The 15090-nt window shown below is 42.9% G+C and overlaps 2 protein-coding genes across 13 annotated transcripts in view; both read right to left on the bottom strand.

The window, feature by feature from the left end:
• The window catches only part of LOC109901251 (zinc finger protein 583-like), an 880650-nt gene that overhangs the window by 293860 nt on the left and 571700 nt on the right, over positions 1–15090 (bottom strand). The window lies entirely within an intron of this gene.
• Positions 971–13226, bottom strand: LOC109900458 (uncharacterized). Its single transcript, XM_031836572.1, has 6 exons — positions 12787–13226; positions 11866–11996; positions 11491–11658; positions 4304–4465; positions 3790–3901; positions 971–3603 (listed from the first exon to the last, which is right to left on the bottom strand). Exons 1-6 carry the CDS (start codon positions 13067–13069, stop codon positions 2633–2635), a joined length of 1827 nt encoding a protein of 608 aa, XP_031692432.1. The 5' UTR covers positions 13070–13226; the 3' UTR covers positions 971–2632.

Genomic DNA, 15090 nt, shown 5'->3' with positions numbered 1-15090 from the left:
TGTCTGCGTCTGTCCTAATGCTCAGCCTCCCATGTTATGACCCAATGACAACAGATGAGGTAGAAACAGGAGTCTTTGAGCTCCGTCCTTGACCTCTAGCCATTGTTTGGGTGTTGTTGGGATTGTGTGCTGTGTTATAGGCTAGGTACCTCTTGTGGTGAATGCCCATCCTGACCCTGTCTGTATTGGTGGGGTAACCATTATGTAACTGAGGAAGGTTAGATCTAGGTCCAGGTCTTCTATTAACCCATTCACCAGGCATTAGATGAGATCCTGGAGAAGACAGACTTCCCATTGGTCTCCCACCACTCTCTGTGAAGGCTGAAGCTTAGGGTCACCTGCTCTGTTCATCATGGATACTGTGGTGTTCATATCATAGGAACATGAGGGTCTATCTCTATGAGAGCTAGGCCCTGCTTCATCCCTGCACTGAGACTGTGAAGAGAAGGGTCTGGGCTGCAGACTGGATCCCTGACTGGAGCTTCTGTCTCTCTGATGACCACCAGGACTGAGGTTGTTCAGTCCACCTGTCCACTGGTTGTGTTCTGTGTGGTGGTAGGGTTTTTGTCCCTCGTGGTTTGGTCCTGGTTCCGACTCGGGAAGGAAGAGTGAAGGCTCCTGATCCGGAGCCAGGGTTTGTGACCAGCCACTTCAGAGGTCCAGTCTCTACCGCAAGCAACACTAGATATCAGCAGGTCCTCATTGACTGCAAACACTAATTTTACAGAAGACCATATAAAGGTTAATATAAGAAACTCTTTGCTGTACACACAGAAACAAAATGTTTTTCATCACAGTCAAGCCCATCTCTAACACTGTGATTCAAGTAATAGTAATAATACGAAGCCATTGGAGTTTCAAAAAAAATGTCCATAACTGTTTATTTAATCATTAAGTATAATGTTTTGGTTCGGTTGAGATAAGGGAAACTCAGACCCTGCAATGTACAAAAAATAACCAAGTCGGTCAGCACAGAGTAAATGTTGTATTTAATTTCAACAAAATGGTCATACACATGCATAGCGTGAAGTACAGTACTTTTACTGCACAAAACAATACATGAAGAGTTGAATAACTTTTCTCAATATGATAACACTTTACTTTTTCAGTAACCAAGTGGCTGCGTTTCCAGATTTTCTGGAACCCAACTTGCTGTTGCTAAAAATACAGAGATTTCTGCGCATGCGGGGATCTACTAGCCTTCTTTCAGTTGCTGCTCAGTGCTGAGTCATTCTGTGACTCCACTGCCGCTTGTACACAAAACAGTTAGAACAATCAGTTATTTGTCTTTAACAGTCATCTAGCAATGTTCTTCTTTCATCATCATTACAAACAATGGCTAAACAGGAGGCAGACTCCTGGTTATATGGCAGCATGACTATAAAGATTATAGCATCACATCAAACGCAAATTGTTTTGTCCCAATGCAATGTGTAGACTGTCTTGTCTGAGACTATTGCTACAGCAATATCCAATACACCGGACAGAGAAAGATGTAGCCTTCAAATCTATGCAGCCTACTCAATCACTTTTTATAGCTACTGTTTACAGGCCTCCTGGGCCATATACAGCATTCCTCATTGAGTTCCCTGAATTCCTATCGGACCTTGTACTTCTCCTGTCCTATTCGGTGTCCTGTGTGAATCTAAGTGTGCGTTCTCTAATTCTCTCTTTCTCTCTCTCTGAGGACCTGAGCCCTAGGACCATGCCCCAGAACCACCTGACATGATGACTCCTTGCTGTCCCCAGTCCACCTGGCCGTGCTGCTGCTCCAGTTTCAACTGTTCTGCCTTATTATTATTCGACCATGCTGGTCATTTATGAACATCTTGGCCATGTTCTGTTATAATCTCCACCCGGCACAGCCAGAAGAGGACTGGCCACCCCACATAGCCTGGTTCCTCTCTAGGTTTCTTCCTAGGTTTTGGCCTTTCTAGGGAGTTTTTCCTAGCCACCGTGCTTCTACACCTGCATTGCTTGCTGTTTGGGGTTTTAGGCTGGGTTTCTGTACAGCACTTTGAGATATCAGCTGATGTACGAAGGGCTATATAAATAAATTTGAAACATATAATTGGAAAGTTCATTCAAATCGCAGCTGTTCAGACATATGAGGCAAAGACCGGCTAGATTATCATATCGCTCAAATTGGTTTTGGGTCCAGAAGAGGGTGACTAAATAGAGAAATGTGAACATGAGTAAATAACACATGCGCAGAATGTAATTTGGATCCTCAGATATGAGAAAGACCTTTCCAGAGGGGTTAAGCGGGGATGAAAACTCCATATTCGTAGCCTCTGCCTTCCTGTACATTTGGTACTCTCGCTTTGAAAGCATACTTCGGAAAAGGTTCAACATTACATTAATCATCTTCATGTCAAGTAAACATCCGCATTATAACAGGACAAGGTTGTCACTTTTCATCAGAGAAGCATTTTTACAGACGCCATCACACCAACCATGCCTCATCATACTGATTCTTTCCTCAGTTCATCTCATCCAGTTCCCTACTACATCCATAACCAACAGAATTAACTACAAACAAACTATCTAGTACTACATAACATGTTATACTATACATGGGCCATGTGCATTTTCTGCTGGTCTTTCCTGAGATAGCTCCTCTCTGAGAAACTCATTGCGTACAGGTGATTGGCCCCTCTCCCGTGTGGACCTTCAAGTGCATCTTCAGATGGTGCTGGTGGGAGAACCTTTTGTCACACTGGGGGCAGCTATTTGGTTTCTCCCCTGTGTGGACCCTCTGGTGCCTCTTCAAGCTGGACGAGTGGGAGAAACTGACCCGGCACAGGTGGCAGCTGAAAGGTTTCTCCCCTGTGTGGACCCTCTGGTGCCTCTTCAGGTGACAAGCTTCAGCAAAGCGCATCTGACAATGGGTACAGCCAAATGGTTTCTCTCCTGTGTGCATCCTCTTATGGATCTCCACCTGTTTGGGGAAACTGAAGGCTTTCCCACAGAATGAACAAGAGAAGCGCTTATCTTTGCCATTAGATCTGCTGATAGTGTTACTATTGTCATTTGTTAATGGGATTGTATAGCCATTTATTGTTGAGGGACTGACATTGTCTGAAGTCTGGTTTAACATAAGGAGAGGAGGACGAAGGTCAGGCAGTGTCTGTGTTGTTGCAGGGTCCATGTTCCAGTTGATAGATCCTATAGAAGGCAGGCTGAAGGCAGCAACTGTTAGGGGGTTAACCTGAGGCACCATCAGTCTCTCTGAATCACAACTATAGGAGCAGGACGGAGCATAGCTAGCCAAATCTGTGTCTGTTCTCTCCCGCTGCATATGGACACCTCCCCGTCCATGTAGATCAAATCTACGCCTTGCCCTGGTCTCTGCCAGTCTGTTGTCATGGAGACTTTGTTCGGTCATTGTTCTGTGTTCGACTGTCTGTTTCTGGTTGTGGTTAACAGTGTTGTTCCCCAGCCCAGAGTTGAAGACGCTGTCCCATCCACTAACCTCCACTATGTCACCAATAATCCTGGCCTGCTCAGTGATATCCTCCCCCAGGCCCTTGGCTGCACCCGTCTGGGTATGGGAATCAAAGATGGCCGCCCAGTCTCCTCTGTTAGCCTCCAGCCAACCACCTGCAGGAAGAGGTTAGAAAATAGACTTTAAAAACATGGAGTTGTCGTCAATTACCTGGTCAAGTTCATACATTAATGTGTGTTTTTGTATGTAAACATAAGTTGCATGGATTTCATTTAATGAATGAAGAAAATTCCTGTTGAAGATCTATTACTGTATGTAGGCTATATGTATTTCTCCCTTACGTGGCGCCGCCATCTTTAGTCCACTAAGCAGATCAATGCTCTCTGGTCTGTCTTGTATGGTCTCCTTTTTGACTAGCAGCAGACCAGGCTTCCCATCCTCCATGTCTACTGACTGTAAGAGATACAGAGTGAGAGGATGTTGGATCAAGAAATCTGATATGAGCACCCTGCTATGGAGCATCTTCTGATTAGGCAATGAGGGATTGCTATGAGTATTATGCAAACTTGTTGGTTGATGTGATACTTTGCAAATGATGTGTTAGTTGATTTGATTACTTGACACTTTAATGATGTGATAATTGAAAGGCATGGTCCCATACTTAAAGCAAAAATAATCAAGACCAGGGCCAGTATCCAGAGTATAAGTGATGATCAAGGATCAGTTCCCTACCGGTCTATATAGTCTTATTCATTATGATCTAAAAGGCAAAACCGATTCTAGATCAGCATTGCTGCTTTTTGAAAACAGGCCCTGACCTAATACTATTCAGCCAGTAGTTCACAGTGGGCTAACCTCAGTGAGACTGTGTGTGGTCCTGTGCTGCTCAGCTGGTTGCTCTGTGGGTTCAGGAGGTGTAGTCTGGTTGTCCTCTACGACCATGGTCCCCTCAGGGTTCCCCAGACCCTCCTCACACCCCTCCTCCTTCACCAGCAGCACCTCTGGACCCTCCTCCTCCTGGAAGAGAGAGGTGATGCAGATTACACAGACATACACTCCCTCAGGTACGTACACACACAGAGAAACACACTTTCAACATCCCCACTACATTTGAGTCCTATACTGCAGTTATAGAATTACTTCATTATTTTTTAAACGCATCATGTTGTGGGTAAAAAGAAATCAGCTGAAGCCTGGTAAAGATCCAGTCCTGCTAGTTATAGACCTATTTGCACTTACATAAAATCTCTGCAAACTAATGGAAAAGTTGATTGTGGGTAGATTGTTGTATTATCTGGAACATAGGGATCTAAGTCCATCTCAAAGTGGATTCAGAAAAATAAGGACTATCCTTCATGTATTGGTCACAATTAGTACTGTAGTGACCAAAGCTTTGGCAATGAAGGAAGTGATGTCTATTGTATATTTTGACATAGAAAAAGCATTTGATACAATGTGGAGGGAAGGGCTACTGGTTAAATTGAATGTGTGTATAGGTGAGAGAATGTACAACTGGATTATGGATTTGCTTGATCGAACCTTCCAGGTCAGGTTGGGATCGGAGTTATCAAGAGAATATGAGGTGGAAAATGGAACTCCACAGGGTAGCACCATTAGTCCCACCTTATTCACGGTGATACAGGGTATAGGGGCGGCCTTATATGCAGATGATGGTGCCATTGTAATAGATAAAAGGCAACGATCTGTTTTAGCAGTAGAGGAATGATCCTTATCATGGGGTTTGAAGTTATCTGTATTCAAATCTTGTTTGCTAACAAAAAGACAAAGGAAGATGTCAGTGTTCGATTATATGGACAATAATTGAAAAGGGTAACAATTTATTTGGGGCTATGGTTTGATGAAAAGCTTACTTGGAGAGAGACGTCATTTTACATGTATTGAGACTAAATGTAAGAAAGTATTCAATCTTATGAGGACAATAGTTGTGCATGACTGGGGGGCAGATAGGCAATCTTTTGGCCCAGAGATTGGGAAAATGGTTGATGAATATGGACTCAGGGACCTTGTTATTGGGCCATCTGTGGCAATAGGAAATGTGCCACTGTGGTTTTATACAAAAACATACAGTATGTTGGTCTTAGCCTAATCCAACGGTTCCCAAACTCGGTCCTCTGGACCCCAAAGAGTGCACATTTTGGTTTTTGCTGTAGCACTACACTAAGCCTACTGGATGACAAATTGTTTTTAAACAAGACAGAAGAAATCACTTTTTCCTACATAACATAGGTACAGCATATCCCATTATTGTATGGGACACTTAAATGTGCCTTAAGAGGCCATGCAATTCAACAAAAACATTTTAGTTCAAGAGTTCATCTGAAAAAGGAAATAGAGGAACTAACAGTAGAGATAGATAGCTATAAAAACAGGACCATAGAGGCTCAGAGTAAGTTAGAGGAAAAACAAAAATAAATGGAGGAACGTATTCAAGAAAGACCAAGTGTAATATATTATAAAAATAAACTGAACTGGATGGAATATCGGGAAAAATGCACCAAATAACATTATCTTCCGACATTGAAATGCTACCAAAAATGTTTTATAGAAACTTGTTTTATAGAAACGTCCTCAATGACTCACCAACAATATTTTAAGAGGAAGCAAAGTACGTAAAGCATATGTTTCCATTTCAGTCTCCTCCATTTCCACTAAAGGAAGTTAATTGTAAGATTTGTTTTCTATTATTGGATACAAAATTAACAGTTATACAGAAAAACTAATGTGAAGGCCTAATTAGAGGAGGAAATTCTAGATGCAATTAAAGTCTCAAGTCTGGGAAAACTCCATGGCTGGATGACTTACCCGTTGAAGTATATCCCCCCAAAAAGTGATTTACTCCAAGGTCCGTTATTAACAAGTTTTGACCACTCCTATAAAGACTACCAGAAACTCTGCAAGAAGGTCTTATTTGACTATTACTGAAACAGGACCCAGATCGTGAATATAAAGATTGAGTCCACCTAAAAAACTGGAGACACCTTACACTCGAGTGTTGTGATGAGAAAAGCCTAGCAAATGCATAGCGCATAGAATTAAAAAAGGTATTGTAGGATATTATTCATCCTAATTAGACAGGTGTTTTACATGGACAATTACAATGGAAATAATATACAGTGCATTTGGAATGTATTCAGACCACGACTTTCTCCACATTTTGTTACTTTATAGCCTTTTTCTAAAATGGATTAAAATGGGTTTTTCCCCCTGATCAATCTACACACAATAACAAAGCAAAAATGGGTTTTTAGAAGAAGAAAAAAAGAAGAAAAAAACGTATCACATTTACATATGTATTCAGACCCTTTTTGCTTTGTTGAATCACCCTTGGCAGTGATTACAGCCTCGAGTCTTCCTGGTTATGACACTACAAGCCTTGCCCACCTGTATTTGGGGAGTTTCTCCCATTCTTCTCTGCAGATCCTCTCAAGTCGTCAGGCCGTATGCATCGCTGCACAGCTATTTTCAGGTCTCTCCAGAGAATGATCGGGTTGAAGTCCGGATTCTGGCTGGGCCACTCATGGACATTCAAAGACTTGTCCCGAAGCCATTCCTGTATGGTCTTGGCTGTGTGCTTAGGGTTGTTGTCCTGTTGGAAGGTGAACCTTCTCCCAAGTCTGGAGCAGGTTTTTTTCATCAAGGATCTCTCTTTACTCTGCTCTGTTCATCTCTCCCCTCAATCCTGACTAGTCTCCCAGTCCCTGCCTCTGAAAAACATGGTGAAGCTGCCACCACCATGCTTCACCGTGGGGATGTGCAAGGTTTCCTCCAGATGTGACGCTTGACATTGAGGCCAAAGAGTTCAATCTTGGTTTCATCAGACCAGAGAATCTTGTTTCTCATGGTCAGAGAGTCCTTAGGTGCTTTTTGGCAAACTCTAAGCGGGCTGTCATGTCCCTTTTAATGAGGAGTGGCTTCCGTCTGGCCACTCTACCATAAAGGCCTGATTTGGTGGAGTGCTGCAGAGATCGTTGTCCTTCTGGAAGATTCTCCCATCTCCACAAAGGAACTCTAGAGCTCTGTCAGTGACCATCAGGTTCTTGGTCACCACCCTGACCAAGGCCTTTCTCCCCCGATTGCTCAGTTTTGCCGGGAAGCCAGCTCTAGGAAGAGTCTTGGTGGTTCTAAACTTCTTTCATTTAAGAATAATGGAGGCCACTGTGTTCTTGGACCGTCAATGCTGCAGACATTTTTTGGTACCTTTCCCCAGATCTGTGCCTTGTGCCAAAATCCTGTCTCAGAGCTCTACGGACAATTCCTTCGACCTCAGTGCATGTCAGAGCAAAAACCAAGCCATATCAACTGTGGGACCTTATATAGACAGGTGTGTGCCATTCCAAATCATGTCCAATCAATTGAATTTACCACGGGTGGACTCCAATCAAGTTGTAGAAACATCAAGGATGATCAATGGAGGTATCGGATTTTACATTTTTAATATATGTGCAAAGACATCTAAAAACCTGTTTTGCTTTGTCATTATTGGGTATTGTGTGTAGGTTGATGGGAAAAAAAACAATTTAATAGATTTTAGAATAAGGCTGTAACGTAAAAAAAATTGAAAAAAATCAAGGGGTCTGAATACTTTCCAAATGCACTGTAAGAGAAGTACTGGAAACACTATGAAAAATCGGGGGAAAAGCCTTTGATAAAGTACGACTGGAATTTATATATAAATGCCTGGACTATTTTAATTTAGGAGAATCTCTTATAAAATGGGTTAAAGCCAGTTAAGTTCTTCCACATCGATCTCAACAAACTATTGATGTATGCACCTCGCATTTTGCACGCGGGCATTGTCATGCTGAAACAGGAAAGAGCCTTCCCCAAATTGTTGCCACAAAGTTGGAAGCAAAGAATCATCTAGAATGTCAATGTATGCTGTGGCGTTAAGATTTCCCTACACTGGAACGAATAGGCCTCGCTGGAACCATGGTAAACAGCCCCAGAGCATTATTCCTCCTCCTAACTTCACAGTTGGCACTATGCATTGGGGCAAGTAGCGTTCTCCTTGCATCCACCAAACCCAGATTAATCCATCAAACTGTCAGATGGTGAAGTGTGATTCATCACTCCAGAGAACGCGTTTCCACTGCTCCAGAGTCCACTGGCGGCAAGTTTTACACCACGTTATGACACAATAACTGTGAGATCTCTGAAACATGATAACAAAGATGCATTTATTGACCAATTGAGTAAAGTTAACTGGGACCCGGTACTTACATGTCTAGATATGGATTATAAAATGAGAAAAACTAAAATAAAGATTTTTTTGTTGTTGTGGTTTTGTTAAAAATAAACAGGATAGAACTATTTGAACAAATGTTTCTTAAGCATTGTGGAAAACTGTTAGAATTAAAGAACTGAACGTTGAATGAATCGTTGAATGAATCAGGAAATCATTAAGGCCATTAAATGAAGAAATACTTATTTTCAAGAATATAACAGTACCGAAGATGAAGAGGCTCTCAATAGACACACAACCCTAAGGAACAAATCTAGTCAGATGAGGTCAAATTTGTGAAAATAGGAAGTTGTGGCAGTCACTAAACATAGCTACAGGGAAGAATGCAAATTGTAAAAGCATTGGTCTGGAGGTCAATGGGGAAATACAATTTGACAAGGAAGTGGTAGCTGATAGTTTCAATACCTTTTTCACAACAGTTGCCACACATTTGGTTGAGAAGCTACCTGATTGTACTGGAGTGTCTGGTTATGGTCAGGTTTGGACACTACAAACGTTTTTGTGAGAAAACCGATTTGAGAGATGTCTCATGGTCTAACAAACACCACTGTAGCTCGGCCACCTTCCACCGCAGATACGAAAGGCTGCTATTGGCGGATGCGGTGGATTGCGACGCAGCCCATACACTAAATACGATGTCTCTAACTTATACAGATTTTGATGGGGATATTTTTGAATGCTAATTTAATTTCCACGCGGGCATCAACACTAGGGGTCGAGCATTTTAAGCTGCTCGGCTGGCTATCCGTTGGGAACAAAAAGAGTACTATTAATTCAACTTGGTCTGGTCCACAACATTTTCCCAGACTCAGCCCACAGGACCCTATCCAACTAGCCAGATAATAATATTCATTGTTAACATTCTATCTGGTAAGAACACATTTGTATATACTGGCGCTGTTGAATGGAACTAACTACCACAGCAACTCAGCCATACCAATCATAACCACCTTTTTAAAAAATGTCAAAAGCTGGCTAATGAGTAACTCTTTTTTTTGTCTGTATCTCTGTAATGTGTTGGTATCTGTTATTGTAGACGTATGTTTTTTTCATATATATTTTTTTTAAATGAGCCTATAATGCAAATAAGTCCCAGACTTGATTTTGCAATCCCAGTAACATTGAAAAACATATATTTGTACTGTGTGTATATGTATATATTTTTTTACCATCAAATCAATCGGAGTTGAGGATAAGGCAATACATAAGACCGTAAATACACAACCGCATACAGTATTTAGCCATGGAGCATGTTCTGATTGGCCAAGTGAGGGGTCAAACCTTGACACTCCTACAACTTATTTATTCATCAAAATTCAGCCCTTTTGCGCCACCACTAGCTACTGAAACCACAATTATCACTGTGAAAATAGCAAATATTTTTTAGACACAACCCTGGACCTATTGCGTTACCGCCAGGGCTAAGATTTATCATTGTATTAGGTTTGTTATTATAGAGTCTTTAGAATGAAGTCCCATTTAGTTTTTATTAAACGTAAGTGTTTAGTGTTAAGTGTTAAATACTCCATTTGAAAAACACGTACACGCCTCAACAAAAAAAGTCCGCATGAACTTGATAAACTGCATACATTTTCTCATAAAAGGTGTCTTGGGAAATTTTGTGAACATCATATCCTACACAGTATATACACAATATGTAACAGACTTTTTAGGCTCATATATCACACAATGTCTGGATGCAGTATTCTACCCAGGAATATTCAACACTGAAATATGTTACTCTGGTTATTCCAAATGCACCTGGGGATCTTTTCTGCTGAAAACAATACATTCATTTTTGTCTTTAATGCAGGGGTTGATCTAAATGTGAGAAGCTATCGAGCGGAATGGTTACTTTCGATGTTATAGAGTGGAATGGTTTTTCTGCTGGTGTCTCCTGAGGTAGCTCCTTTCTGAGAACCTCTTCCCGCAGTGCGTACAGGCGAACGGCCTCTCTCCTGTGTGGAACTTCAGGTGGTCCTGGCGGGAGAACCTCTTCTCACACTGTGGGCAGCTGTAGGATTTCTCCCCTGTGTGGACCCTCTGTTGGATCTCCACCTTCTGGAGGGTGCTGAACCCTTTGTTACAGAACATGCAGAGGAACCGTTTCTCTTTACCATTGCCTGATGTGGCTCCCCCTCCCTGAGCCTGGGCTCTAGACCTGTCGTTTGAGTTCAATAACAGATCGAAAAGGACGCTGCCCTGTAAATCGGAAAACCCCATTGACGTAGACACTGGGTCGCGATCCCTGAACGCATGTAAAGAGGAGTGGGTGGCAATATTTAGATTTGTCTCTAAGCTTCCCCTGTAATCTAATAAATCTCTGCCCTGTGAGTTTCTGTCTCCTAGGTGACTTTCTGCATTCCATGTGGGTGGAACATCGCCCTCCACTTTTACAGTTACCTCATCTACAACAATAATCTCCCCTTTCTTATCTAGGCACCCTTCAGAGTATACACTACTACTGTACGGGTTCCAGTCCCCTCTAGACAGATCAGTCTGGGTCTCTTAACCCAAGGGCATGTGGCCCGGGTCCATCTCTGTAGCGTAAGAACAATAGGGATCATTACCGCCAGTGTTTAATGCATCACTATAGCCATCCTCACAGGTATGGACCATCCTTTGGCTCTGATGAAATACCGGTAAATACTCCAAGCCGGGAGCAGGAGCACAGCCCAGTCTCCCCAAGACCAGTCTCTCTGGGTCTGATCAGTGGTCAGATCCTGTGTGTTAAAGTGTCTGTCTCTGACTTGAGGACAGTGTTCGGATTTCCACTGACCTCCGTGATGCTGCGTTGGGTCCTGGGAGGTGCTGGGGCGGTGACCTCCGTGGCTACAGAGGGCTCTCCTGCCACTCCAGTCTGGATGTCTCTGCTGTGCCGTGGGTCCACCTCTCCTTCAGACTTCTCCTGTTTGACCCCAGGACCTGCAGCTTCTCCATCTGCAGACTGACACAAGAAGAGAGGAGGCTATTATCAGTACATGTGTTGAATTGGATAACAATGTCATAGGGAATTCTCACAAGCTCCCCTATGGCAGATATATTAGGATGTAAATGTAAGCAAGTGAATAGCTGAGGAGAGCCTTTCTGTTACAAACCGTCCACATTTGATTTACAAAGTAACTCATTTTTAATGCAACACTATTGCACTAACTTCTATCACGATAACGTGCTGGGTTGAGGTTCCACTCCCCTCATCAACAGTGATTGGTTGGTCATCTCTCCATGTATTGTGTCCTGCTGGCTTCACAAAGCTCCTGTGGCCTTCAGTGAGATGTCCTTCACCTGAGAGGGTGATTGGGGAGGAAACAGGTGGTGTGGTTAGGTTAGCTACAGTCAATGCAACGGTATATTGTACACTATAGACACGGTCTAGAATTGGCAAGGATGTAAGGTAACACTTCTCATAACTTATTGATATACTATTTATAGATTGATGTATTATGTTCCATGCATCACAATAAGTAAATAATTGAAAACATAATAAGAAATGCAGTAAATCAAGAATCTGGTTAGAATTTTGTTGTGGGTCATCTTTTATATGATGCGTATGTTACAATGAGGCCACAACAAGGAATACTCTTGTTGATGCTATTTATTACCTTCCACAAGTAAGATATTCACACTGTGCTGTGTGAGTTTAGTAGCAACTAGCTACGGGTATACCGATTCGTTAGTATGTGTTAGAAGGCTTAGCTTTGGCAAAAGATAAACAGTGCTTCAATCCCGTTTCGTTAACCATCAAGCAAAAGAAGACAATCACCAGACGCATGCCCACTATATATGAAATAACTATGAACAATAGTAGCCAATAGGATTACAGGGGGCGTGCCAACACACGGTGAGCACAATAGGATCTCTATGGTTTGAGTTGCATTGACTGTACAATACCTACACTATGATTTGGGCTCTTCTTTGCACAAGATAGCTAAGTAAATCAGGAGAATTATTGCATACAAAAACTGACCAAGACCCACATCTGGGTAACACCTCAACATATGTGCAGAGGCGAACGGGTCTACAGGCACTGAGAAGAACCGCGACAGGCCGTGCCGCATCGGCCTGCAAAATGTACCTCTTGCCATTACTCTGTATCTGTCGACGATCTTGACACTACTGGGACGACTGGTGAGGACGCGATCTCGCATTGTCCTCTCTGCGCGCTCCCGTGACACCTTCAGTTCCAGTAGCTGTAGTTTCCTCCGCAATACCCTGTTTTCTTTCTGGCTTTGAGTTACTTCTAAACGAAACACTGCATAGTCGTCGTCTACGAGTTTACAGATCTCAGCTACAGCTGTATTCGCTAGCACCTCCATAATGGAGGCTATTTGAGTGTGAAAACCCACACAGTCAGCCATTGTTAGCAGCTAGCTAGTTTTACCTAGATAACATATATCAACCAAGTCTTGTCTCCAACTTGAATTACAGACTACATGGTTTAAGTATGTGTTATTGAACGTATAAATAACAATTTAAAAAAAAGCTGACGTGGAAATGGTTCTTGGACTTCTTTGTTATCACGGGGTTCCACATTTTGTTTGTGCATGCCGCCACCTACTGTACGGGAGTGTGTGGTCGACCACGTTATATTTTGTGATACAAAATTAAAAGGGGTACATTTTAATGCACCACCAACTAACATTACACCTATATATTATTTAATGAATAAACACCACCCCATTTCACTACTTTGACCCCAACTGATCCTACAACAGGCCAACGGCCTGGGGAGGACATGACTCATTTAACACACCTTGTCTCTTTTGCTGTAAAACCTTGTACACCCAAGTACTTCTCTGCAGCTGCCACCACAACAGCTATTTTCTGTGATTTACGTGCCATTACCGTGGCACAGTTGATAACCATGGCAATGAACGCTAAGAAGCCAACCTTACCAAAGCACAAATTCATATCACTATGTATTGGCCTACTACTCACACCTGACCCATCATCCACTACTCTCGTCACTGCCTCGGCATATGATACCTTCTGTTCTACTCTGACAACCTCAACCGGTCTCTCTTGCACCAGGGACTTCTGATCCCCAGCAACATGGGCACCCCCACAGTTGACACCGTTTTTTTCACCGATACTACACATTCCATTGTCCTATGCACTCCTACACACTGTTGAAACATGACCATAAGTTTGGCATCTGAAACACCTTAGTGGGTTCGGCACAGAAGCTCTCACGGGACAACTGACATGTCCTAACATTACTTTATCGGGTAAAGACGGCTTCAAACTCAAAAGGACAGACCGTGTCTTCTCAGTTTCACCACGCTCGCCACCGGGTATGCGTCGCACCAAACGGCGGGCATCACAGACATAGGGAATCTTCAATTTCAGTTGCTCCACCTCAACGCCACCCCAGTAATCACTCCTTTCAAGTCACAGGTCTTGTCCCGAGGCCTGTGACGTGAAGCACCTGCTCCCTCTGGGCAGAAGAAAAACAGAAAATCATCACAAGTCTACTTCGAGCTACCTTCACCAATTTAACAGTACCCAAATCCTTTTTCCCCCCAGCTTGAGACCACATATGGGTCAGCCAAAAGGCAGGGATCCACTTTCTCCAAAAATGTCACTCCCACTGGGACCGAATCATCCTTCGCATGACCATCGGGGCGAGGTTTGGACTTGGAGGTCTTCATCACACCTGCCACCAGAGGTACTTCAACTTCACTCTTGTCAGGTTCAATTTCTGAGCCATCAGAAACAGCAGAGTACGGTTTGTACTTGGCAGCATTCTTCCTCAACACACATCTTCCCTACACTAGGCTCTTCTTCCTCCCTGTCCATAACCACATCTTTCCGTTCACCATGCTCGTGACGCGCCTTCACCCGCTGTATTGTTTGCAGAACCCGCACTGATGGCCTTTCTCCAATACACAACATCTGTTCCTTAGTCCAATTTATTAGTTTGGCTATCTCTGGCCTCTCCTTGCTCGCAAAATGTGGGCTACTCTGCATCTGAGAGCAGGTCTGTAAGCATTCTGGTTTCCCAGATGTGACCGGAAAATTACTGCTCTGTGACTTATTGCCTTGCTTCAATGTTCTCGGTCACTGTTCACTTCTGTTTACAAAGGATCTTACTGGTTTGCATCATAGCTCAAAGGGTGTGGTCGAATGAAAAAGGTATGCACACTGTTCTTTGAAGTGTGCATACTTGAAGTGTCTCCTATTCATGATCACTATCTTTCAAGCTTGGGGCGGCAGGTAGCCTTAGTGGTTAGAGTATTGGACTAGGAACCGGAAGGTTGCAAGATCAAATCCCTGAGCTGACAAGATAAAAAAAAATCTGTCGTTCTGCCCCTGAACAAGGCAGTTAATCCACTGTTCCTAGGCTGTCATAGAAAATAAGAATTTGTTCTTAAATGAC

The sequence above is a fragment of the Oncorhynchus kisutch genome, linkage group LG12 (assembly GCF_002021735.2).
Source record: "Oncorhynchus kisutch isolate 150728-3 linkage group LG12, Okis_V2, whole genome shotgun sequence".
Taxonomy (NCBI): domain Eukaryota; kingdom Metazoa; phylum Chordata; class Actinopteri; order Salmoniformes; family Salmonidae; genus Oncorhynchus; species Oncorhynchus kisutch.
Note: the sequence above shows the minus strand (reverse complement) of the source record. Positions and strands in the feature narration are given on the sequence as shown.